Source organism: Mercenaria mercenaria, chromosome 7 (assembly GCF_021730395.1).
Source record: "Mercenaria mercenaria strain notata chromosome 7, MADL_Memer_1, whole genome shotgun sequence".
NCBI classification, from domain to species: Eukaryota; Metazoa; Mollusca; class Bivalvia; order Venerida; family Veneridae; genus Mercenaria; species Mercenaria mercenaria.
The window spans coordinates 524,862-548,156 of NC_069367.1; the positions used below are offsets into that span (position 1 = coordinate 524,862).

Below are 23,295 nucleotides of genomic sequence, written 5' to 3' on the forward strand. Positions count from 1 at the left end.
ATAGATACTGTAACTATAAATTTAAACTTATGAACGGACATAGACGAGTATATACTGTTACAGTACCTTTAAAATGGACTTAGGTGAATACTGTAACTTTAAATTTTAAAATTGTGAACGGACATTGATGAATACTGTAACTATAAAACGGCCATAGATGAATACTAAAACTAAAAAATTAAAGTTGTGAAAAGGCGTAGATGAATAGTCTGTAAATACAGAATTAAACTTGTAAACGGGCATACTTGAATACTGGAGCTATAAATTAAAACACGTGAACTGTAAATTTATACTTGTGAACGGACCTAGATGAATACTGTAAGTATAAAACGAACATAGATGACGTGACGACCTATCATTTTACGCCATGCATACGCGAAGAAAAAGCTTTATCATTTGATTTGAATCTTACAATAAAAACATATTAGAATCGAAATAATTTTGTAACAAAACCATGTTTTAACACAATTTATATACTCAGGCGGCCATAAGTCGTACGAAATAATCATCACGCCCGACGTATAACCGCCCATCTTAAATCATCACAAAGATTTTATGTTGACGCCACGTCGATGTGATATTAAGCGGGATTTAACATATGTTGCCATTTATAATAAAAAAAATGATTTTTTTTCCAGCAGGTTATTGCTTTCATGCACTGATTATGACATATCAGCCCGGAACGAAATCTCATAATCATAATCGGCCCGGTGAATACGTGCTCGTGAAACCAATGTCCACCATAAAACGCCATCGTAGTCAGTGAGCTTTTAACATCGAGGGCGGGCGTATATTATTCAATTTAATCTTTAAACTCAAACTGTTTATTTCTTTCCATTTCAAGACCAGTAATTGAATAGTTGTATGTAAGCTTAATTCATTACCCTGTCAGGATCCTCTCGCAGAGTTCAATGGTTGTTGTCTCCCCTTATGGTTACTAAGTAACATGTAAACTAACAACTGATTGAAACAGCTGATCGCTTCAGTTCTCGACATTCGTAATTTAAAAAGTTTCAGGTTTCTTCCCAGTGAAAATGTTAAATCTATGACTGCTTTTCATCAACATAGATCTAGATCTACTACTGCTAAGAAAACTTCCGTTTATTATGGAATGGCTCAAATAATGTGTTGTTACATATATTTATAGAATGGCGAACCATTCTTGAAAGATAAGTTTTATAGATGATATAGATCTAAATACGAATTAATTTCTAAATCTTAAAGTTGGATAGATACATAGATACGAATTAACATCGCTCCTTACCGTCAAGAAAGTGTGTAATTTGTCTAAATGTGCAAAAAAATACGTTTAGTTCAGCCACTAAAATTTTCCCCATATTACTTTCGAGTACGAGTGAACACAGATTTTGAGAAAACTGGCCTCGGGAGTTGCAATTACTCCCCTTGAGTAGTGCAACCAAAAATATGTATTAAAGGCATTAATGCACGCCAGAGCCGGGCCGGCTTTTGCGTATATTAACCTTTAAGTATGCATCTAGAATTAGGTCTTTCAAATTTGATCAATATTCTACTTAATGAATCTAGAATGTTCAAAACGCAATATCACATTGCACTACTGTCATGATCAATTTACACACACACGTCATGATTAATTCGCACACACGAATTTTGTTATTAACAGTTACTGTGCAGAATAATTCCCCATCATTTGCGTCTTAATGAGACTATTTCACAAGACCATGCATTTGTAACAAAACTATGTTCGGACACTGTTTATACACGCGTTTGGGCGGTTTTACGTCGTACAAAATTATTTAACTCGGGCTGCGCCCTCATCAATTTATTACAAGCGGCGTATAACCGCAAACCGTACATGTACAATACCGTGGTTTATGCACATGCTGTTGTTCGCTTTTAGTTAATAGTGCAACAACTCGTTGCAAAAAATAACATATCAACTAACACCATAATTTATAGAGAGTAGCAAAACATTACGCAAAAAAGCTCAGCATGACGGTACATCGACCTTGAAAAAGTGGTATCGGCCAAGGGTTCGTATGTACGGAACATGAAATGCAGCCATTGTAAAATATAAAGTTCAATAACGCAAAAGCTAATTACTTGTGATCTAAATAACTGCAGGGGTTGTATGTTTTAATCATTTACGGCGAAACATTGTTGTGTTGTCAACGCCGGAGTTCAGTGTTAGTTTTGGTCCAATCACGTTTCTCGCACATGTACTGTGCGGCTGGACATATATCTGCCGTATTGAATATCCACCGTCATTTAACCAAAATTTCTGTTATTTGAAATTCTTTACATAATAGTCACCAAATAACCAAAAACTTAGTATCTAAATGCTTCTTGAAAATATTCAGAATTTAAAAATGATAATAGAAACAAGAGGGCCATGATGGCCCTATATCGCTCACCTGAGTGAAAGAGTTCATGTGTAATACTTATATTAATCAGATCGGTGTTATTGCTAATAATAACTGTGCACAGCAGAGAATTAGTTACTGTCTGGGCAGTTTCATTGCAAAATCATGCAAGCAACAGTGCTACGAGTGAAGTTTAAAGAAAGTCCCTTAAACGCCTTTTGAACTTTGCTCCTGACAAGAAAGGCAGTTTTTGAGAAGAAGATTTTAAAATTTTTAATTATATGAGTCTATGTTAAAACAAGTGACACTCAGGACGGGGCTAGTTTTGACTCAGGGGCCATATTTTGAACACACTTGTTAGAGGTCCATTAGATGAAGGTACACACCAAATATGCAAGCTCTAGGCATTGGTCTTTCAGACAAGAAGATTTTAATCCTGGGCCTTAATTTGAATAAATTTGGTAGAGGTTTACTAGATGATGCTATATACCAAATATCTAAGCTCTAGGCCTTGTGGCTTCGGAGAAGAGTTTTAAAGCTTTTCCTTTGGGTTGCCACAGCAACCAGAGTTCTGCTTGAAACAACATCACTTGAATCACTTTACTAAAGGACCACCCAAGAATCATTCCTTTGAAGTTCTGTAAATTCGGTCCAGTGGTTTCAGAGGAAAACTTGTTTGAAGGAAAATGTTGACGGACGGACGGATGACGGACATCATAAAAGCTAACATTGAGACTTTGGCTCAGGTGAGCTAAAAATGACAAGGCAGTTCTCACGCCATTTTTTAGCTCACGTGAGCACGAAGTGCTCAATGTGAGCTGTTGTGATCGCCCTGTGTCCGTCGTCCGTCGGCGTCAACATTTTGATTGTTAACACTCTAGAAGTCACAATTTTGGCCTAATCTTAATGAAACTTGGTCAGAATGTTACCTTTAATAAAATCTTGGACGAGTTTGATATTGGGTCATCAGGGGTCAAAAGCTAGGTCTCCGGGTCAAATCAAAAGAAAACCTTATTAACATTCTAGATGTCACAATTTTGGCCCGATTTTTATGAAACTTGGTCAAAAAATTACCCTAAATAAAATCTTGGATGAGTTTGATATTGGGTTATTTGGGGTCAAAGACTAGATCACCAGGTCAAGTCAAAGGAAAAGCTTGTTAACACTCTAGAGGTCACAATTTTGGCCCAATTTTAATGAAACTTGGTCAGAATGTTACTCTCAAAAAATCCTAGATAAGTTTGATATTGGGTGATGTTGGATCAAAAACTAGGTCACAAAGTCATGTCATATGAAAAGCTTGTTAACACTGTAGAGGCCACTTTTATGACTGTATCTTCGTGAAACTTGGTCAGAATGTTAATCTTGAAAACTAGGTAACCTGGTCAAATCAAAGGAAAAGCTAGTTAACAATTAATCTTGATGATTTATAGGTCAAGTTTGAATCTGGGTCAGGTAGGGTCAAGAACTAGGTCACTAGGTCAAATCAAAGGAAAAGCTTGTTAACACTCTAGAGGCCACATTTATAACTGTATCTTCATGAAACTTAGTCAAAATGTTAATCTTGATACTCTTTAGGTTAAGTTCGAATCTGGATCATGTGGGGTCAAAAACTAGGTCACCAGGTCAAATCAAAGGAAAAGCTAGTTAACACTTTAGAGACCACATTTATGACCATATCTTAATGAAACTTGGTCAGAATGTTAATCTTGATGATCTTTAGGTCAATAGGTCAGGTGAGCGATACAGGACCTCCATGGCCCTCTTATTGTTTTTTTTTAAATAAAGGAAGTGAATTGAGTCCGGCTTGGCAATGAAAACGACAAAATCCGCAATACAAGTAGACAGAGCGGAGTTCCCGGTGGGCGCATGCGTTTTCATTGCTAAATTAGTAAAATTTAGAGTGTGTTGTTGTCTAAAGTGTTAGATTGTTTCATTTAACCTTTAGCCTGTTGGCGGAGATTAGGGGATTTTGCTTCTGCTACTAGTGCAGACCAAGATCATACTTTACATTCGTGCAGGGTTGTCATGGTGTGCACTGTTCGCTTTTCAGTTAGCAAATTTTCAGTGTACACCCCTTTGAATAATAAGTAGTACTGCCAACATTGAATGATAGACCAGTTAATTTTAGAAATTTAGTAGGGTAAAGGTTAACGGGATGTCAAAAATTCAAATATTTCTTGTAAGTTCTACGCACATGCTCCAGTATGCTAATTTTGTTTTGGCTTGATAGGATTACTGTTATGCAAAATTATAAATTACCGAGAATTAAAATAAAGAAATAAAAATAAAATTACATTCTGTACAATATTTGTTTTCCGTAAATAAAGAATCTACATTGAAAATGCACAGCTTCAGCAATAAAAAAAAATGTTCTTTCATACTATTGTTAAATTCAAATTGTCATCATATTTCGAGCTTCACATTTGGACGTAAATTCACAATTGTGTTAAAGCTAAAGAAATGGATAACGAAACAAAGCCTAGGGAGATACAATTTTCTCATATCTTTACGTCATCAAATGCAAAAATAAGAAAATTTGAAAAAAAATACCCTTTATTCAACAATACTAGATAATCTGGTTACATCTATTTATCATAGTGACAATAATATGAATTTCTATGGATAACGAATAATACTTCTCACATAAAACACCGTGACGTCATTACTTCATACGAGCTTCATGTCGATCCTAGGAAAAGTGCACTATTGTCATGATCATAGACTGTTGTTAGAGTTATGTAGATATTGCGTGGATTTAATCCGCATGTACAAGTACTCCCGAAAAGGTTGGATAACCATACTTCGAGTTAGCGAAGAGATAATCGCCTTCACCACTGTGTCGAATGTAAACGTCGTCACCAGCTTGAAGCCACAAAAGAAAATCTTTGGAATTGCAGTCTGTAATCGAAGAGCACCCGGCTAAAAGGTGGCCAGCAGCGATATTCTTGGCAACAATGGACAGTGTAATATATCTGCCCGCCTTAGAACAAGCTGATACGGAAAACAAATATGTACCGTTTACTGGAGCTATAAATAGCCCATGATGTGGAATGTAAGCGTTCCCGAGATTAAGCTTGACATTCTGGAAGTAGACGCGGAAACTGGATCCAGAAATGCTATTTGTTATCTCCGCAAGGAAGGCAGTCGGTTTGTGCTGCAATGCTGCAAGGTAAATAAAACTTTTTTAAGACACTATTTACTTCAATCTATGATATAAGGTCGAAAATATAACACTGAAAATGTCGGGATCTGTCTAAAACAAATTTACAAAGACTATTGAAATTGAAAATATGATGTGCACATTTTGAAGTGTGTGCTTTAATTTGATCTTGAACTAATCTTGCAGAAGAAACCATTATTGCAATAGTTATCGTGTACATTTTTAACAGAATAAATGAAAACAACATCGTAAGTTGTAAGGTAATAATACTACCAATAATGTATTATTAAAGCCAATATTTGCATTATAATTATTTGTAAAGTATTTTTGAGATACCTTTGATTTTATTTTGAAGGCTGTTGATTTCGGTTTGTTGATTCTCAATTATTTCTTTGAACTGTGACATTTCCGTTTTAAGCATGGTGAGCTCTTCCAGCTGTTTGGAATCACACTCAGACTGTGTCTCCTCGCCAGAAATTAAATTGTTCGTGAGAATTGAATAAGCTAGAATCCAAACCAATGTGATCGATTTAAAAAGTGTGTTTAACTTTTCCATATTTTCACCTTTCTACTCGGAAAATCTCTGGTTTTAAATACCCCAGATAAGTTAATCACTGGGTATTACGTCGTTGAATATGTAATGAAAACTTGCAAAATAATGTAACCTTGTATAAGGTAAACAGCTTTAAAAACATCACATCCACAAAACGCGTAAATATTACTTCAGGATTATACTATACAAATTTATTGTTGGTTTTTCCGTCATGTCTGTCAGTCAAATTAAGGATATTTTTAGCACACCGAAATGCGAGTTTCTGGTGGTATTACCCATGCTGGAAAAAAACATCTTGCACCCCCAATGCGCATGGGCGTTTACTTGTCAAGTCTTGTTACCGCCCGATGCACAGGTGCCCACGGGACGGATATTTCTATCCTATTCGTAAATATATAACATATATCATTCTTTTTTAAGACAGAAGATAATCTTCAACGATTCTTAAAAGTACTTTTATTTTCCTCAACGTAGCTGACAACTTCCCTTTCTAAAAAGCTAAAAAAGGAGGTTTTAGACAAATTAGCTTTATTGAGATGCAGATTAAAGTAAAGTTGTCAGCATCAACTTATTCCAATTTGAGATACCTACTAGTATGGATACTTTTGAATAAGTAAAATGGGTAAATAGGATTTTTGGGAGATGCACTTGATAATTGTTTTATCGCATTCATTTTGCTTTCAATCATGTACATCGCACTAATTTAAACTGGTGCAATTATTTGGTAATTGTGGCGAAAACATTTTTCAAAAATTACATCATCATGATCATCAGGAAACAAAAAATAAAATGGCTAGGTCTTGTGTCTATCAATGCGATAAAAATGTAGTATGAAATTGTTGACAAACAAGTCTCTTTAAAATAACAATTGCAAAACAAAGACAAATTTTCCCGTTTGTTGTCTTTTGTCTGAAGAAATTGATAATCCTATATCTAAGATTACAAATATTTAAAAGCATAATGACATACTTTATATTTTGTTTTCTTCCGTGTTATTTAAAAGCGAGGTCATAGAACAAAATACTTTTCACAGAAGAGCCTTTTATACAACGTAGATCTTACTTAAAACAAGAGCACCGCCTGCAGATGCAAAAGCTCGTCTGCAAATTGCATATCAGATTTATGGTTATTGGCCTACATAGTCCCCTAATAAAAACAAATAAATGTGCTAAATTTCAAAGCTCTAGCTCTTACAGTTTTTGAGAAGAAGTTGACCTAAACAAAAATTTTAATCAACGCCGACGATCAAGTTATGACAATACCTGTGTTTTAGTTGTTTTTTTTTTTTTTTTTTTTTTTTGGGGGGGGGGGGGGGGGGTTGTTGTTTTTTCAAAAATCTGACGAGCTAAAAAACTATATGTATTGTCGTGTAACAGTAGTTAGTGCCGTGTGCAATCAGGCAAATCAAATAAATGATGGAGTGCAATGTTACAGAAAAAGTGTGATGATATCAGTTTATAGTTAGAAACAATTTTGTTTATGCCGATTGGCTGTTTACGTATATATAGAAACGTGATATTTAGCGCCATATACGCATCGAGAAGTAGCGCTTTCAAGTTTGATCAAATATTTTACTTAAAAAGACGATTTAAACGAAATGTCGCATATCCCAAATGTCTTCATTGTTTTACACCCACACACTGAGTAAGTAATTCGCTATGGAGAATAATTCGCCATCATTTGCGTTTTAATTGGACTATTCCGCAAGACGTATTACCACTTCCGGTTTAGCCGAGCATTAGAAGCGTGATGACTTACCATTTAGTGACAAAAATCCAGTTCTATCACATTGACCTCATTTTAACAATAAAGGACGTTTTAGAATCGATATAATTTATAGCAAAGCCGTGTTTTACACTATTTATACTCTCCGGTGGTTATACATCGTACGAAATAATTCACTCGAGCTACGACCTCGTGAAATTATTATTCTGTAGGTATAACCGCCCATCGTGTATAAATAGTGTTAAAACACTGTTTTGCTTTAAATTAGTTTTTAATTTTACATGAAAGCCCGAAAACACAACAGCATTTTATTGACCATTTTATGCGATAACATCCAATAAAAAAGGTGCGCTACAAAGTCAGCTCTATTTTAGAAATAACGTTTCTCTCAAACAACGCTTTTAGCGGCTGTCGAGAGCTTGTCGACTTCCGAGAAGAAGAGCGAGCTAATATTGATCCGCTGAACAACAAAACGTACAATGAATATAGCTCTCTTTGTAACCTTTACACTGTGACCAAACATGCTAAACGCTTTTGAACACTATTTCTATGTTTACCATCAGAAATAGAGATATTACATGGGCGTCTTTTCATATTGAATTTATTAAACGATTTTTTTATTGAAGTTATTAAACGAGTTGGATAAAGTAATAAAATGCGAGTCTCAGTAAATTCGACCAACGTCTCCTATAAATAAACGACGTCAACATCAAAGCTTTATAACACTAGTGTATTATCAAATGTATGTAATGGATATATTTCACTCACGCGAAGTCAAACTTGTGATTAACCGAATTAAGTATTAGATTTGTCATTATATTGCCTAATACTTGATAACAACTGTTAAGTATTTTTTTCCGGTTTTAACTGCTTAATCGCGTTGGTCGTGCATGAGTTCTTACATGAGTTTAATCCGAACGTCTATAAAGATAATTAATCGAAAAACGGGTTGCTGTTTGTTCGATTTGATTTTTTCCGGAAAAAAGTATGGTGAAGAAATTAATTTTTTCTGTGATTTTTTCATCAATATAGCTTTGTATACAACAACTTATGGAATAAGAAATGATGTACCTCGGTGTTTGTCGCACACTGACTACTGACTATAAAGTTTTGAACATATTGATTTCATTTGAACACAAAATACGTTTGTTAACGGAAACTGCAAACAGACAGGAAAGTGTCCATTCATCGAACTGCGCGTTTTACGTGAAAAATGTACGATTTAAATGTAAATGTGTTCGTGCACTTTCCCGTTCATGACCATGGTTCTTACAGAATACCCAGGGGTAGGGTATAATGTGTACAGAGGCATTTTCTTTCTGTTCTGGTGCCAGTGTGCCTATCACCGGTGTTCTTCCTGGTATCACCGTTTTATGTTACTGCTTTCACTGGGCTTCTGATTTCTATTACCAGGATTCTTACTGCTGTCACTGGGGTTCTTACTGCTATCACTGGGGTTTTTATTGCTTTCACTGGGCTCCTGATATCTATCACTAGGATTCTTACTGCTATCACCGGGGTTCTTATTGCTATCACCGGGGTTTCTACCGCTTTCACCGGGCTTCTGATATCTTACTGCTATCACCGGGGTTTTGACTGCTTTCACCGGGCTTCTGATATCTATCACTAGGATTCTTACTGCTATCACAGGGGTTCTTATTGCTATCACCGGGGTTTTTACTGCTTTCACCGGGCTTCTAATATCTTTCACTAGGATTTTTAGTGCTATCACTGGGGTTCTTATTGCTATCACTGGGGTTTTTACTGCTTTCACTGGGCTTCTGATATCACCCAGGTTCTTACTTCTGTCACCATGGTTGATTCTAATCCCTATTACCGAGATTCTTACTGCTATCAATCCGTTTTCTGGCCCCTGTGACCTTGACCTTTCATCTACTTATCACAAAATCAATAGAACTTACTACTTGGCATGTCCAATTATCCTGTGAAGTTTCAAGGTTCTGGGTCAAGCAGTTTTCAAGTTATTGATCGAAAACTATATACATTATCAGGCGCCTATGACTTTGACCTTTAATGGAGTGACCAAAACCAATAGGGGTACTTACTCTATAAGTCCTATCACGCTATGGAGTTTGAAAATTGTAGATGAAATGGTTCTCAAGTTACTGATCGGAAATGAATAGTGACGGAAGGACCGGCGGGCGGACTTTAGAGAGACATAATTAGCCAAAAGGGTGTCTAGACAGATAGAACCAGCAGAACTTTATCCTAATGCATGGCGTACCGGATATTACAACGGTTAAGATGATATCTAATCGGCATAAATTGAAAAGCATTGACAAATAATAAGTGGAAATAATATAATATCTGGCTACGAGTATGAAACTAATAACAACAAGAGTTCGTAGTACACAAAATGCTCCCTCTTGATGCATTCAGTAACTGCACAAGGAACAGAAATGGTCACTGTGCCCTTGACATTTGACAAACTGATTTCAAATCAATAATCAGGGGTAATATACCAGTCATACGTAAACTCTGTATCAAATGTGATCTTAGACCAAAGCATTCTCTAGTTATATAGCAAATAACTTCCTCTTTTCTGGGTCAATGTGACCATGACCTTTGACCAACTGACCGCAAAATAAATAGGTGTCATCTGCTGCTCATGATCAACCTCCCTATAAAGTTCCGTGACCTTAAACCTAATCGTTCTCAAGTTATCATCCGAAAACAGTTTAACTGTTCCGAATCACTGTGACCATGACCTTTGTCCTCAAAGTCAATAGGGAGTCATGATCAACATCCCTTTAAAATTTCATGATCCTAGGCCTATGTGTTCTCAAGTTATCGTCGGAAGACTGTTTAATTGTTCCGGGTCACTACGACTTTGACCTTTGGCCAACTGACCTCAAAATCAATAAGGGTCATCTGCTGGTCATGGTCATTCTTCTTTAATGATCCTTACACACATGTGTTCTCAAGTTATTTTCCAGAAACGGTTTAACTGTTCCAGGTCACTGTGACCTTTACCTTTGACCTACTAATCTCAAAATCTATAGGGGTCATCTGCTTGCCATAACAAAACTCCCTATCAGCTTTCATGATCATGGGCTCAAGCGTTCTCAAATTATTGTCCGGAAACGGTTAAACTGTTCCGGGTCACTGTGACCTTGACCCTTTACCAACTGATCTTAAAATCATAAGGGATCATTTGCTGGTCCTGATCAACTTTCATAATCCTAGGTCCAAGCATTCTTGACTTATCATCCGAAACTGCTTTACTGTTCCCGGTCATTGTGGCTTTACCGTTTGACCTACTGATCTAAAAATCAATAGTGGTCATCTGTTGGTCATGTCAACCTTCCTATTACCATTATTCATCCTAGGCCGAAGCATTCTTGAGTTATCATCCGAAAACCGTTAAACTCACTGATCAAGGTCACTGTGATCTTAACCTTTATACTCAATCAAATTTTCATGATCGTAGGCCCAAGCATTCATGAGTTATTATCCGAAACCGTTTAATGATCCGGGTCACTGTGACCTTTCGTTTTTACCTACTGACCTCCAAATCAACAGGGGTCATTTTCTGGTCATGACCAACCTCCCTAAGAACTTTTATGGTTCTTTCTCCGTTTTTGAGTTATCATCCGGAAATCGTTTAAATGTTCCGGGTCACTGTGTCTTTGACCTTTACCCTACTGATCTCAAAATCAATATAGGTCATCTGATAGTCATGTCCAACCTGTCTATCAACTTTCATGATCTTAGACCCAAGCATTCAAGAGTTATCATCCGGAAACAGTTTAATTGATCAGGGGCACTGTGACCTTAACCTTTGATCAGAAATCATCTACTGGTCATTACCAACCATTCTACCAACTTTCATGATCCTAGGTCCAAGACTTCTTAAATTATCATGCGGAAACGGATTGGTCTACGGACAGACCGACCGATCGACTTGCGACCGACCGACATCTACAAATCTGCAAAACAATATACCTCACCTTCTTCGAAGTGGGAGGGGGGCGGCTTTATAAAGTAGAAAACTTCACACATTCACGAAAGGTATTTGAGCTTCTCTGTAAAATTAGCCAATTTTCGAATACGAGTAGGGACTCCACACAAGGATACATAGAAAGAACGCTGGTTGAATGTCCAGCATATATTTGGTAAAACTCATTTTGGGATATTCATTCTACTAAATCATATATTTTTGTGATCATTCTAGGAATGAAATAAAGAACATAATATATATATATATATATATATAGTAGAGAGAATTAATTAATACAAACTAAATCACCACCACAATATACCAGACCAATTACGGCAAAGCGCCTAGCAGTACAAACGAACACGCACATGCCACAGCAAGTCCACTAACCCAATAAGATTAGTTTCGATACTGCTTTATATACGAGCCCGAATTGTACTACACATTCGTACTGGTTCAACATTTGCATATATATACTCAAATCTCTGTTTTCATGTCTCACAAATCAGTAGTGACTTTTTAGTCTTTATAACTGATTGGGACCAGAGAAGCTATATTTTCTCTCTCTGAAATTTAACTGGATCTCGAGGATACATTGAATATATATAGATAATTTGCGTTAAGGGATATAATTATATTCAGAACAGTTGACTTTCCCATACGTGAGATCCGCTAGGATACAAGTTCGCATTATAAATTATTATATAGTAGAGAGAATTAATTAATACGAACTAAATCACCACCACAATATACCAGACCAATTACGGCAAAGCGCCTAGCAGTACAAACGAACACGCACATGCCACAGCAAGTCCACTAACCCAATAAGATTAGTTTCGATACTGCTTTATATACGAGCCCGAATTGTACTATACATTCGTACTGGTTCAACATTTGCATATATATACTACAGAACACAAGTATGATAGAGTGTTAGTGCGCGAAAGTTTGTAACAGTATCGCGAAAAGTAGACTTTACTCACAATTACAACTTTTCATCTTACCTTGAGTTTGAAACGTCCCCATCCCCTTCCCCCGTCTATCAAATGTCGAAAAGGTTAATGAATTAGTTTGTTACGGCTATTTCCCGTCAATTTTTGAGCTTGGAACACATTTTATTGACTCTTAAAAGTGAAATTATATAGTAGTTACATTTACCAACACATTTATATATGGTATTTGTAGATCCTCACCATGCAGGAACTCGAACAAAGGTCAAAGCATAACATAGTGTCTGTATATAATTAAATTGAACCCATCACACACATAGGCTACCCTGGTATCTAGAGCTTTTCCAGATCTTGTCATTAATGTTTCAAATAACCGAGCTACTCCTCACTCTACTTGTAAACTTTTAAAGACTTTTCACTGGTTACCTATAAGGGCTAGAATTATATTTGAATTAGTGTTTCAAATCGCGCAGAGAACAGCTCTATTTGATTTGAAAGATTATTCAGTGTGTCATGCTCAGTGTAGATATAAAACTGCTGAAAGATCAATTGCTGTTGCTGGAACAAAATGGTAGAGCGCTCTTCCAAAATACCTTAAAGTTATTGCAAATGAAATAATGTTTTATTTTAACAATAACTGGTCACCAACTATGACCTTTTAGGGCTACCCAAGGTACCTGAGTTTGGCCACGACTTATGCACAGACGTATATATATGTGTGGTGGTTAGTAAGCCATAAATTATAAGAAAAGCAAGTCGAAATTTCGAGAGAGTATGTCCATTTTCAATTCAGCTAATAATTTTCGTGTCTTGTTTTGTTTGTTTAATTGCGTTTATTTTTTTAATTGACACGCCCGACATTTTTATTTGCTTTCGCGATTTATGCACAATTGACCGTAATTTGGTCCCAGGCATTTATTGTCAAATTGACACGGATGACTTTGTTATTGTGATTTTTTGTTATGATTTTTCTTATGAATTTATTTTTCTTTGTTTTGATTTTTAAGGTATATGCCATCCTTCGTTTAGGCCCATGATCAAAAATATATAGCATGAAAATTAAGTTATTACAAGTTATACCTGTCAATTCATTTCGAAGACTTTCGATTTCCGTTTGTTGTCTTTCCATGTTTGCCTGTTGCTTCTCTGTTGTTTCCCCGAACTGCGACAATTCCGTTCCCATTATGGCAATTTTCTCTAGTAGTTTGAGATCACAGTCACATTTAGATTCGCATCGTGGTTCTTCATCGGCACTAGCAGCGTTAACTTGTATCGAAAATGTTTGAAGCAAAAGAAATAAACTCAACACTAGTTTATTGACACTTTCCATTTTCATATAATTAATCAATTATCTTTAAGTAACAAATTGCAAAACATAATAATACTGACTTTCAATAAATTTGTTTGCAAACAAAAATGCAATAATATGCTACAAGAAAATATTCACTTGTAAAAGATGAATAACAAACTTTCTAAATACATCATAACAGGAGTATAACAAACAAAGTCCTATCTGAGGCTGGGCAAAGCTAATAAAAATATTTGTATGTCAGGCAAATCACTTTTCACATTGTTCAACAATAATCCCATGGCTAAAGAGTCCACACGGTTACCAGACGATATCTAGAAAGACATTAAAACTACTAACCAAAAGGCCGCAAGTGGGGACTTCTGAAGAATATTCATCTGATCGCAGAAACAAAACCAAGAGCGAGATAGCTTTGATAAGAACAAAAGAAAAAATCTTCCGGCTTGTTTGCAATTGTTTACCTTTGACGGGAGACAATTTTAAACATCTGTATGAATAAATCGTACAGCAAAGTGACATTCTTTGTTACTTATTTTTCTTCCTTGCTTTACAAACAGCAACTTTTTCACAAAGACTTTACAGTTGGGTAATATATAATCTCTCACAAAAATAACAAAAGAAAGATATATATTTTGTAAATTTTTTTGCGACTAATTTATGACACTGTTTATCGTTACTTACATGTAATTTTGAAATCATACAGTTACTTTAGTGTTATACATGATCATTAGAATTAAATTTCTATTTGTAGAAAAGTGTCTTTAGAATTGATCATAGGAACATTTTGATGCAAGTTGGATTGTTATTGCATTTTGTGTTCTTTTAAATATCGAAAGACATTAAAGTGACTGATTATACTTCTGGCTACAATAAAGCGCATTTAACCTCGATTTCAGGAGACGATAATTATATACTCTTACTTAAGCACATTTGCTTCAATTCACTTTGCTTTGCCTCGTATTGACTCGCATTATATCATATTCACTCACCTCGACTCGCCTCTCTTTACATTGACTTGCCTCTCCTCGACTCGCCTCTCCTCGCTTCAGCTTGCCTTTACACGCCTTGCCTCATCTCACCTCACCTCACCTTGCCTCGCCTCGACTTTTCTTTATTTCAGTTTTGTACTCTATATACAAAGCATATCGTGTGGTCACAAAATTTAATACATGATTTTTTTGTATTATGAACTCCACCATATGTCATAAGGACAACATGTATAATTATTTAATAGTATTTTGCATGGTGACTCTGAAAGAAGTTCAACATCGTATACTTAAACATGAAGGTACGGAATATGCCAGCTCATATATTTCCCTGACAGTTATAATTTTACTATTTGTGCAGAAATCATTTACTTTAAGGCTGTTCGATGGCCAAAGTCTAGAAGATTTTTGCCTTGGAATAAAATCATATTAAAGACCAAACACGACCTAGTGACCTACTTTTTCCTCCCGCGTGAACTTCGTGCAAACCATTCTGGTATTACTGGTATAATACAGCTATTCTACAAAATGACAATTTAGCCCCTCCCTGAATTAAAAAGTTTTCACAATTTCATCTGCAAACTTATTCAGTCCTTCTCTTTTCAGTATTGTTTTATAAACATAGAATGATAACTATCTTATACTGTAGAAACAAAGTGTGGTTTACATTATGTATTGTGCATACTACTACATTAATTTAATAATATAATTATACAGTAAACACATTATCTTGGCGTTGTATGCGTCACTTTCAATTTGTAACTAGATACTTGTTATTTCTCATTTTCGTCATGCACAACATGAATAATTACCATCACTGAAATACAAAAGAATCATGTGACAGTTGTTTTGTGGTGCGTCTTTAAGTGATAGACTTACCGAAACACTTGTTTCTACTTAGTGACAACAGTAAAGTATTTTTTCCGGTTTAAAGTGCTTAATCGCGTTGGTCGAACATGAGTATAATCCGAACGTTCATAAAAATTGTAAAAACACGAGTTGCTGTTTGGTCGTTGTTTCTTTTCGCTCGAACATTATGTTGAAGAAATTAACTTTCTCTCTGTTTGTCATATATATTACTTTGTATAACACATGTTTTGGAATAAGAAATGATGAACCTCGGTGTTTGTCGCACTTTGACTATGACTATAAAGTTTTGAACAAATTGGTTTCATTGGAACACGAAGTACGTTCGTTAACGGAAACTGTGAATAAACAGGAAAGTGTCATCAATATGATCAGGAGCGAAATGACAGGTATGATATCATTCTCTTTTAGATAATAATAATAGTGATAATACACTTGATTGTCAATGTAGAAGTCCGGGGTTTGAATCCTGATTCAGGCATTGAAAACTTCTGCGAAGCTTTTGAATGTCTCCCACTTTACTAAGAACCCAGAACTAGTTCTTCCCAGGAAAGATGATCTCATGTGCATCGGTGCGCTCTGTCCCTCTGGTCAGCTCTCTCTCTGTTGGTGTACCAGCAGATGATAAATTTAGCGCCCTGGGTGTCTGACTTTGTACTATGTAAAGCGCCTTTGAACGTGTTTATCATGAAAATAGTGCTATAAAAATCAGGCAATATATAATGTAAACGTGGATGTTTTCAAATTAAACCATTAATCAAGGTCTGGATTTTTAAAGGTTTGCATTAGATGAAACTAAAATCACAACATAATTTCAAAAAAGGTTATAAAATAGCTGATACTTTGATAAGTAATATACGATTTTCTAAACTGTGATTATGCTTGTCTGACGTTGTCCTTGATTTTTCTGATTCCAATGAGTTGGCAATCATGATGAGTGCCTGAAATCTTCACAAATGAAGCTGGACTGGAAAGTATCGTAAGAGTTACATATCTGACAAACTAAATTTTATTTTCCAGCAGCAGAGCCACATCCTCAAGTTGCTTTCATGGCGGAGCTTACCACGTCACTAACTGGAAAGATCAACCGCATTTACTTCGACCACGTGAAGCTCAATCTCGGAAAAGCGTACAGGCCGCACCATGGGTTATTTATAGCACCCGCCAACGGAACATACCAGTTTTCGGTCGCTGCCTGTTCCCGGTCAGGACATTTTATCGTGCTTGAAATGAAAGTTAACGACGACGTTGTGGGGAAAATGCTTGCTGGAGATAATGGCTATGATTCTTGTAACTCTAAGGTCTTTCTGACTGAACTGAAAGTCGGTGACGATGTTTTAGTTGAGCATGGTGACCATGGAGATTATCTTTTGGCTAACGAAGCCTATGGATATCCCAGTTTTACAGGAATTCTTTTGCAAGCTACTTAAATTATTATATTGCGGTTATTACTGTTTTGTACTTTATTTAGCTTGTTAAATACACTCAACAACTATTTTAACGCAACACTTTTTTTTGACTAGGCCTAATATCGTAAACATTACTTCTAGTATATTTCTGAATGCGTGCATATGTTTAGACAAATATATTGTTTTATTTTATGCTAACTAATGATATACTGTATTCTAGCAGTTAAATATTTTTGTATCTCATTACTCACACTGTGAAAATATGAAATCTATATTTTCACACAGTGAGAGATATAGGCCCAGCTCCGCCCCCTCATACATTGTGTAATGAATTTTAAATTATTTGCTTAAAACAGGATGAAAATTGTAGTCGCACTATGTACTTTATAGTATATTTCTGGATTCAAATTATTTTACTTAATGAGAATTTCATAACGTTATGCAGCAAAAATAAAATAAAATGGAACTTTATGTTGTGTGCGTCTTTCTAACGTCACAACACGTCTGACGTCATGTCTGTTAACGCGCGTCTGTTTCCCTCGCTGAGATCAAAATTGTTAGACAAATATATTGTTACATTCATAAAAAAACGTCCATGAAATAAAAATAAACAATGTTATATTTACCATTTTACGACCAAATCACAATTTTTTAAGATTCACAATTATTATATTAAATGCATTTTGTTATTACTCAAATACAATTGAAAAAATACAATAACAAATAAAATTTGTCAAAGCTAAGAGAAAAGTTAACTTTTTCAGCGCGTACAATTCATAAAAATATTCTGGAAGGTATGACTGTTTCTTAAACTGAACTAATAATGTATATTTCTTATGTGTAATATATTGCTGTGCTTTGCCATATTTCTTGCTTATTATTTGTAAATGGCCAAAAGCAAACTATGTTTGCTGAATATGCCAATGAACTTGAATTGTTTAAAAAGTAAGCATCTACACCTAAATGTCAAATAAAGTTTAGGATTATATCATCAAAACACAGAAATGTTTGATAAATGAACAACATCTTTACTAACAATCTACTTGACCATTACATGTGGATGCCCCCTTTAAAATGTAAAGAAATAAAAAATGTCAAACTCAGCACTAGTACATTATTGCATATGCATGAAAACAAAAATATTTGACAGTTCTTTGAAAATGATGAGTTACTAAAGGCGTTGAACTCTATGCCGTCCTTTTCCAGTATCCAATGTATGTATCTATGGGCGGCGGTAACCGCCAAAATTAGTAAATATACAATCCATTCATAAACAAGTCAGTCAGTGCAGTGCATTTGAACGCCGTCTAGTCTAAAACTCCATCCCGTCCAATATATTTGCATTCAACGGGATGTATTTTGAAACCATTTAATGCAAAACTTCATTCCATCTATTTAAACATGGAACGATGAATTGAAAAACTTGTTGCGACGCACCGTACTATGAAATCATCCAACAAAACATGATACCATGCAGCTAAATGTGAAGCCGTTTAACACAACATGAGTACGTGCAGTGTAAATGAAATGATTTATTACAACTTGACGCCGTCTAATGCATATTAAAACCGCTTTATGTAATTAAGAGCGGTGTATAAAAATTTGCTGCCATGCGCAAAATGTGAAGCCGCTTAACGAAACACGAGTACGTGCATAGTAAAAGGTTTATAAGACTATCAGTTCATAAGTTTGACCTGTTATAAATATAGATTCTGGATCAGTTTTATATAAAAATACTTTAAAATTTGTCCTAAAATCGACATTGTGGTAAAATTCTAACATTTAATTTTACACTGTTCCTGCGATTTATCTGAATATTAAAAGGGACCTTATTTTCGTTAAACATCTTTCCCGTAATAATAACTGAAACTGTGGGTTTACATATAGAAAATAAAAATGATGTGGTTGCATAACTCGATTTTTCTTTATTCTCTACTTGTAATGTTTTGTAAAGAGTATCGCTTTTTAACAACGCATTATGTAGCTTTCAAAGTACTACGCTGTCACTTTAGAAAACATTGATTAGAAAAACCATAGAACTAATTATTAATTATGTGTACGTCTAGTTTCTAGTATCAAGATTTCTGATTGGTTTATTATCATATAAACTATGAATGCATATTTGACATCAAATTTCAAAACATGCTTTATAAAAAGAAAACACAAAATTAATAATTCATGTAGCTTTAAAATGTATTAGTTATACCAGCCATACCAATATGGATTTAAGGTTGTCTGTCTATAATGAAAATCAGCAATTTCCGTTTGATTTTGTATTTTATTATGTTATTTCGGAATTCTTCGGCTGTAAATGTAGCTCATAACAGCAATGGTATCGGAAACAACCGAAGAATGCCGAAATCACATACGGAGAAAACGTAATCGAACGAAAATTGCCGATTGTCGTTACGCGTCAAATGTCCAAAACAAAAACTGCAACTTGAATCAACATTATCAAAGACGTAGCTTCGATGACCAGTCTTATATGGGACTCAAAGCTCTTTAATGGTCGATCTCGCTTTTTCAAGATAATTGCATTTCGTGTTGGATTTTTTCATGACCCAGAGAAAGATTATATATTTCATTGATATTAGTTCTTTCTGAGGTTTCCATTTTTACGCTTGAAATTCTGTCAGGTGAAAAACTTATTATTATGTACTTTGTTATCAGTTGTGTCTATTTTGGAATACCGCTCACCTGGTTAAAGAAATCACATATTTATTGTAGAACAGCATATGTAAGAAGTTCCCTTTGAAGCATAGAACATAAGCAAACAAATTAATAGCAGACTCGGTTTTGTTCGAGTCTGTTTATGCCCCCCCCCCCCCCCCCCCCCCCACCCCCGCACCACCATCAGCTAAAGGGGATTCTATAAAAGAGAAAATTAGTATTGATTTGACCCCATGATCCAAAAGGACTAGAAAATATAGCAACACTTTGTCCAAGTATGGGGGTATTTTTACAGCCTCCATAGAAACACTTGAAGGCCGCTGTTGTCATAGTTAATAAATCACGAAGATGTCTTTTCTATGCTGTTATCTGTTGTTTCAAAGCAACTTGATAACCTGAGGTGACATCATGAGTGACCTTTAGGTTAACTTTTAAGTTTAAAGCTACTCGCCCACAGTTTGGATGAAAATTTTCAACATGTTCATTTCCAACATGTCTGGCATAGAATGTTTATATGACACTGAAAAACTGATAACAGGACTTAAATAGAAGTTAGTTGTTGGTATAAAGTGCCAGAAGAATCTAATTGTTTTGCATTATATCAATATCTTGCAAAAACGTTATGTCAGTAAGTCACTTTCAGAGTCTTCACTTTTTATTGATTTTTGAGCGAAATTATTTGCCGCATAAATGTATGGGCTAGTCCGTTTAAAAATACATAAAGCTTATCAACCTAGTTCAAATTAGTTTACAACTTTTATATACATACTTTGTTACAAAAAGAATTATTAAAGGGAGAGTGTATTTGATAGATGTCTTGAAAAGATATTTTGTTTAAAAGATGAAATTTGTGTTTTATTTATCTTTTATTGCTCTATGCGTTGCCATTGATGGTAACAGATGGGATATTTCGAAAAGAATTTTGGTTGATGATAATTTCTACACTTTGGTCGCTAAACTAAATTCTTTAGAGCAACAGGTCTCAGCACTCACAGCTCAGACTAGTGAGATAATGGAGTTAAAGAATACAATTTCTAGACAAAATAATACAATAAGTGAACTTCAGCAGGAGATGGCTTTTGTTAAGTCGTCGCAAGGTATGTGGTAACTTACATAATTCTATTACCTACATTCAGATATGATAGGCATACTAGATACGCCTTTACAGATTCTGTATTTACGGAAATAGGAAAGACATTTTAAAATAGTCGTACGCACCACAGTTTGTAGTTAAAGTACAAAGTAGGAAGTATATGTGGAGCCCGGTAGCTAAGTTGATAGAGCTTTGGAATAAAACAAACAAATTAAGTTTGTTTCTTTCCACCGTGTGAAATAAGTTTCTTGAAAACGATTGTTCAATTTTTAGGAAAACATAACCAGATTGCATTCATGGCCTACCTGACCAAGGACGTGACGGGACACAATAACCATATTTACTTCGACAACGTCACACTCAATTTGGGCAACGCCTACAACCCACACCACGGAACATTCGTCGTACCTTTCAACGGTACTTACCAGTTTACCATTACCACATGTGCTCTATACAATCACGAGAGTTTCGTAGAATTGTACGTAAATGAAGCACGATTTGGAAGTATCCAAGCGGGAGACACCCAGTTGTGGGCCTGCAGCACAAAACTGTTCCTAATTAATCTGAAGTCGGGCGATGATGTGTATGTTAAACAGCATGAAACCGCGGGTGATTATATGTTGTCTAACGTTGTTGAAGGGCAGCCATGTTTTACTGGCGTTTTGTTGTATCAACAATAAAACAAATATATAATAAATGGTGGTACTGGAAACATATAATTGTTATATATTTCCCACTGAAGTAATGAACTTATAAATGAAAATTGCTTAAGGAAGTCCTACCTGTTATTCCAAGCATAAAGCGGAATATTCAACATTTGTCAGTGTATCTATTATTTAGAGACTTTAATGAAAAATATTAACTTGGGAACAATTATGAAAATGGACTACAAACAAAAAAAGATATCATAATGGCAATTTAAGTTTTTGTCAATGTAATGAAATGGGGGCCATTTTGGGCACAGTGATGTCATCGTTCTTTCCTTATATGGAATTACCAACTATGGTATTTATGACAAGATTATGTTAAACACTATTAATTAAATTTAAAGTACACACTTTTACACACATACTAGGGTTCATATTATACTACGGCCCACAAAATATGAATCTTTAATTGTTATGCATTGATTTACTATATATGGTAATGCCCAAATAAGGAAATAATGATAATGTCACTGTGTCCAAAATGGCTGCCATTTGATAACATACGTGATACTCAAATGGCTATAATTGTTTTGTTTGTTGTCCGATTTTGATACTTTTTTCGTCAGTGTTAATGTTCCATCCAGTTCTTTCTAATAAGAAATATTGCAAAATATTACATATTCCCCTTTAATCCTTCACGTGAACCCACTATGCCTCGATCAAGTACGAGCTTTGCTTCTACAGCCGTACATGTAAGAAGACTTCTCGCGCGGATGAACAATGAAATGTTTGAGACGAAGCTGGACAAATATTTTTGTTCATGCGCAAGATACAGTCTTCTAACGGTTGTTAGAGAAAAATGTTGAAGAAAATACGTGTATCTGTCTGAAACAGTTTCAAATACTTAATTCATAAAACGCAAAAAGAATTGCCAATATATGCATACGTTTACATTCATTGGCCTTCTTTCAAATTCCTGGTAGCCTAAGGTTAACTTCAGCATGGGAATTTCATACATCTCATTTTCTAAATGTTGTTAAGCGGTATGTCAATAACAACAGGTGAACTCAACTGTGACGGTACATCGATTTTACCCAATCTGTACTTATTTCAGTTGGGCTAATTACGCGCATCAATTTGGTACACACGCAGGAGTCTCATTGAAACATCACGGCGCCTCTCGATCACTTGATCGGAATAGCCCGGTGTTGTATGAAGCGAGCAAACAAATTGTCCTTTCTTTTACACTGGTAGGCATATTTAATATACAAGGGGCGTTAAATAAATAATGCGGTTTTTAGCACATTGTAAAGCAATTATTTGGGAACAAAAGTAACATCGGAATATAAAAATCGATAAAGCCAAATTATAAAAATAATTATTTGAATGAGGTATACGCTGGTTTACTGAAGCATTGCAATAATAATCATAACTTGGGTTTGTCCTGGGCATCCAGGGTCTCAAAATAATAGAATAACTTGTAAAATCACAAAATTCTATCATTTTTAAAGAGGTACAGCAATTTATGATGAGTTTGAGTTTGTTTTAACTACTTATTGAGTTTTTCATTTTACAAGACAACTAAGACATTTAAACTCGAGGTTGATTCCATCTGGAATG

General features: G+C 35.2%; 3 protein-coding genes across 4 annotated transcripts; 2 read left to right on the plus strand and 1 right to left on the minus strand.

Annotated features, from left to right (window-relative positions):
- Positions 1 to 4,880: 4,880 nt before the first annotated feature.
- On the minus strand, positions 4,881 to 6,193 carry LOC123555701 (heavy metal-binding protein HIP-like). The gene is made up of 2 exons (XM_045346289.2): positions 5,842 to 6,193; positions 4,881 to 5,507 (listed from the first exon to the last, which is right to left on the minus strand). The coding sequence occupies exons 1-2, from the start codon at positions 6,059 to 6,061 to the stop codon at positions 5,101 to 5,103; spliced, it is 627 nt and encodes a 208-aa protein (XP_045202224.2). The 5' UTR covers positions 6,062 to 6,193; the 3' UTR covers positions 4,881 to 5,100.
- A 9,700-nt stretch (positions 6,194 to 15,893) lies between these two features.
- On the plus strand, positions 15,894 to 19,454 carry LOC123555158 (heavy metal-binding protein HIP-like). Of its 2 annotated transcripts, none has more exons than XM_045345813.2 (2): positions 15,894 to 16,245; positions 16,880 to 19,454. In XM_045345813.2, exons 1-2 carry the CDS (start codon positions 16,026 to 16,028, stop codon positions 17,284 to 17,286), a joined length of 627 nt encoding a protein of 208 aa, XP_045201748.2. In that variant the 5' UTR covers positions 15,894 to 16,025; the 3' UTR covers positions 17,287 to 19,454. The 2 variants fall into 2 exon arrangements, with proteins under 2 accessions (XP_045201748.2, XP_045201747.2); XM_045345812.2 differs by having other exon boundaries at positions 15,906 to 16,245; positions 16,877 to 18,361.
- A 664-nt stretch (positions 19,455 to 20,118) lies between these two features.
- On the plus strand, positions 20,119 to 21,740 carry LOC123556136 (heavy metal-binding protein HIP-like). Its single transcript, XM_045346740.2, has 2 exons — positions 20,119 to 21,032; positions 21,302 to 21,740. The coding sequence occupies exons 1-2, from the start codon at positions 20,777 to 20,779 to the stop codon at positions 21,706 to 21,708; spliced, it is 663 nt and encodes a 220-aa protein (XP_045202675.2). The 5' UTR covers positions 20,119 to 20,776; the 3' UTR covers positions 21,709 to 21,740.
- The last annotated feature ends 1,555 nt before the right edge of the window (positions 21,741 to 23,295 follow it).

Coding starts and splice junctions, on each gene's coding strand:
- LOC123555701 (XM_045346289.2), bottom strand. CDS start 6,061: ATGGAAAAGTTAAACACACTTTTTAAATCGATCACATTGGTTTGGATT. Junction 5,508..5,841: donor CCTTCAAAATAAAATCAAAG/GTATCTCAAAAA, acceptor TTTACCTTGCAG/CATTGCAGCACAAACCGACT.
- LOC123555158 (XM_045345812.2), top strand. CDS start 16,026: ATGTTGAAGAAATTAACTTTCTCTCTGTTTGTCATATATATTACTTTG. Junction 16,246..16,876: donor GATCAGGAGCGAAATGACAG/GTATGATATCAT, acceptor TTTATTTTCCAG/CAGCAGAGCCACATCCTCAA.
- LOC123556136 (XM_045346740.2), top strand. CDS start 20,777: ATGAAATTTGTGTTTTATTTATCTTTTATTGCTCTATGCGTTGCCATT. Junction 21,033..21,301: donor TTTTGTTAAGTCGTCGCAAG/GTATGTGGTAAC, acceptor TTCAATTTTTAG/GAAAACATAACCAGATTGCA.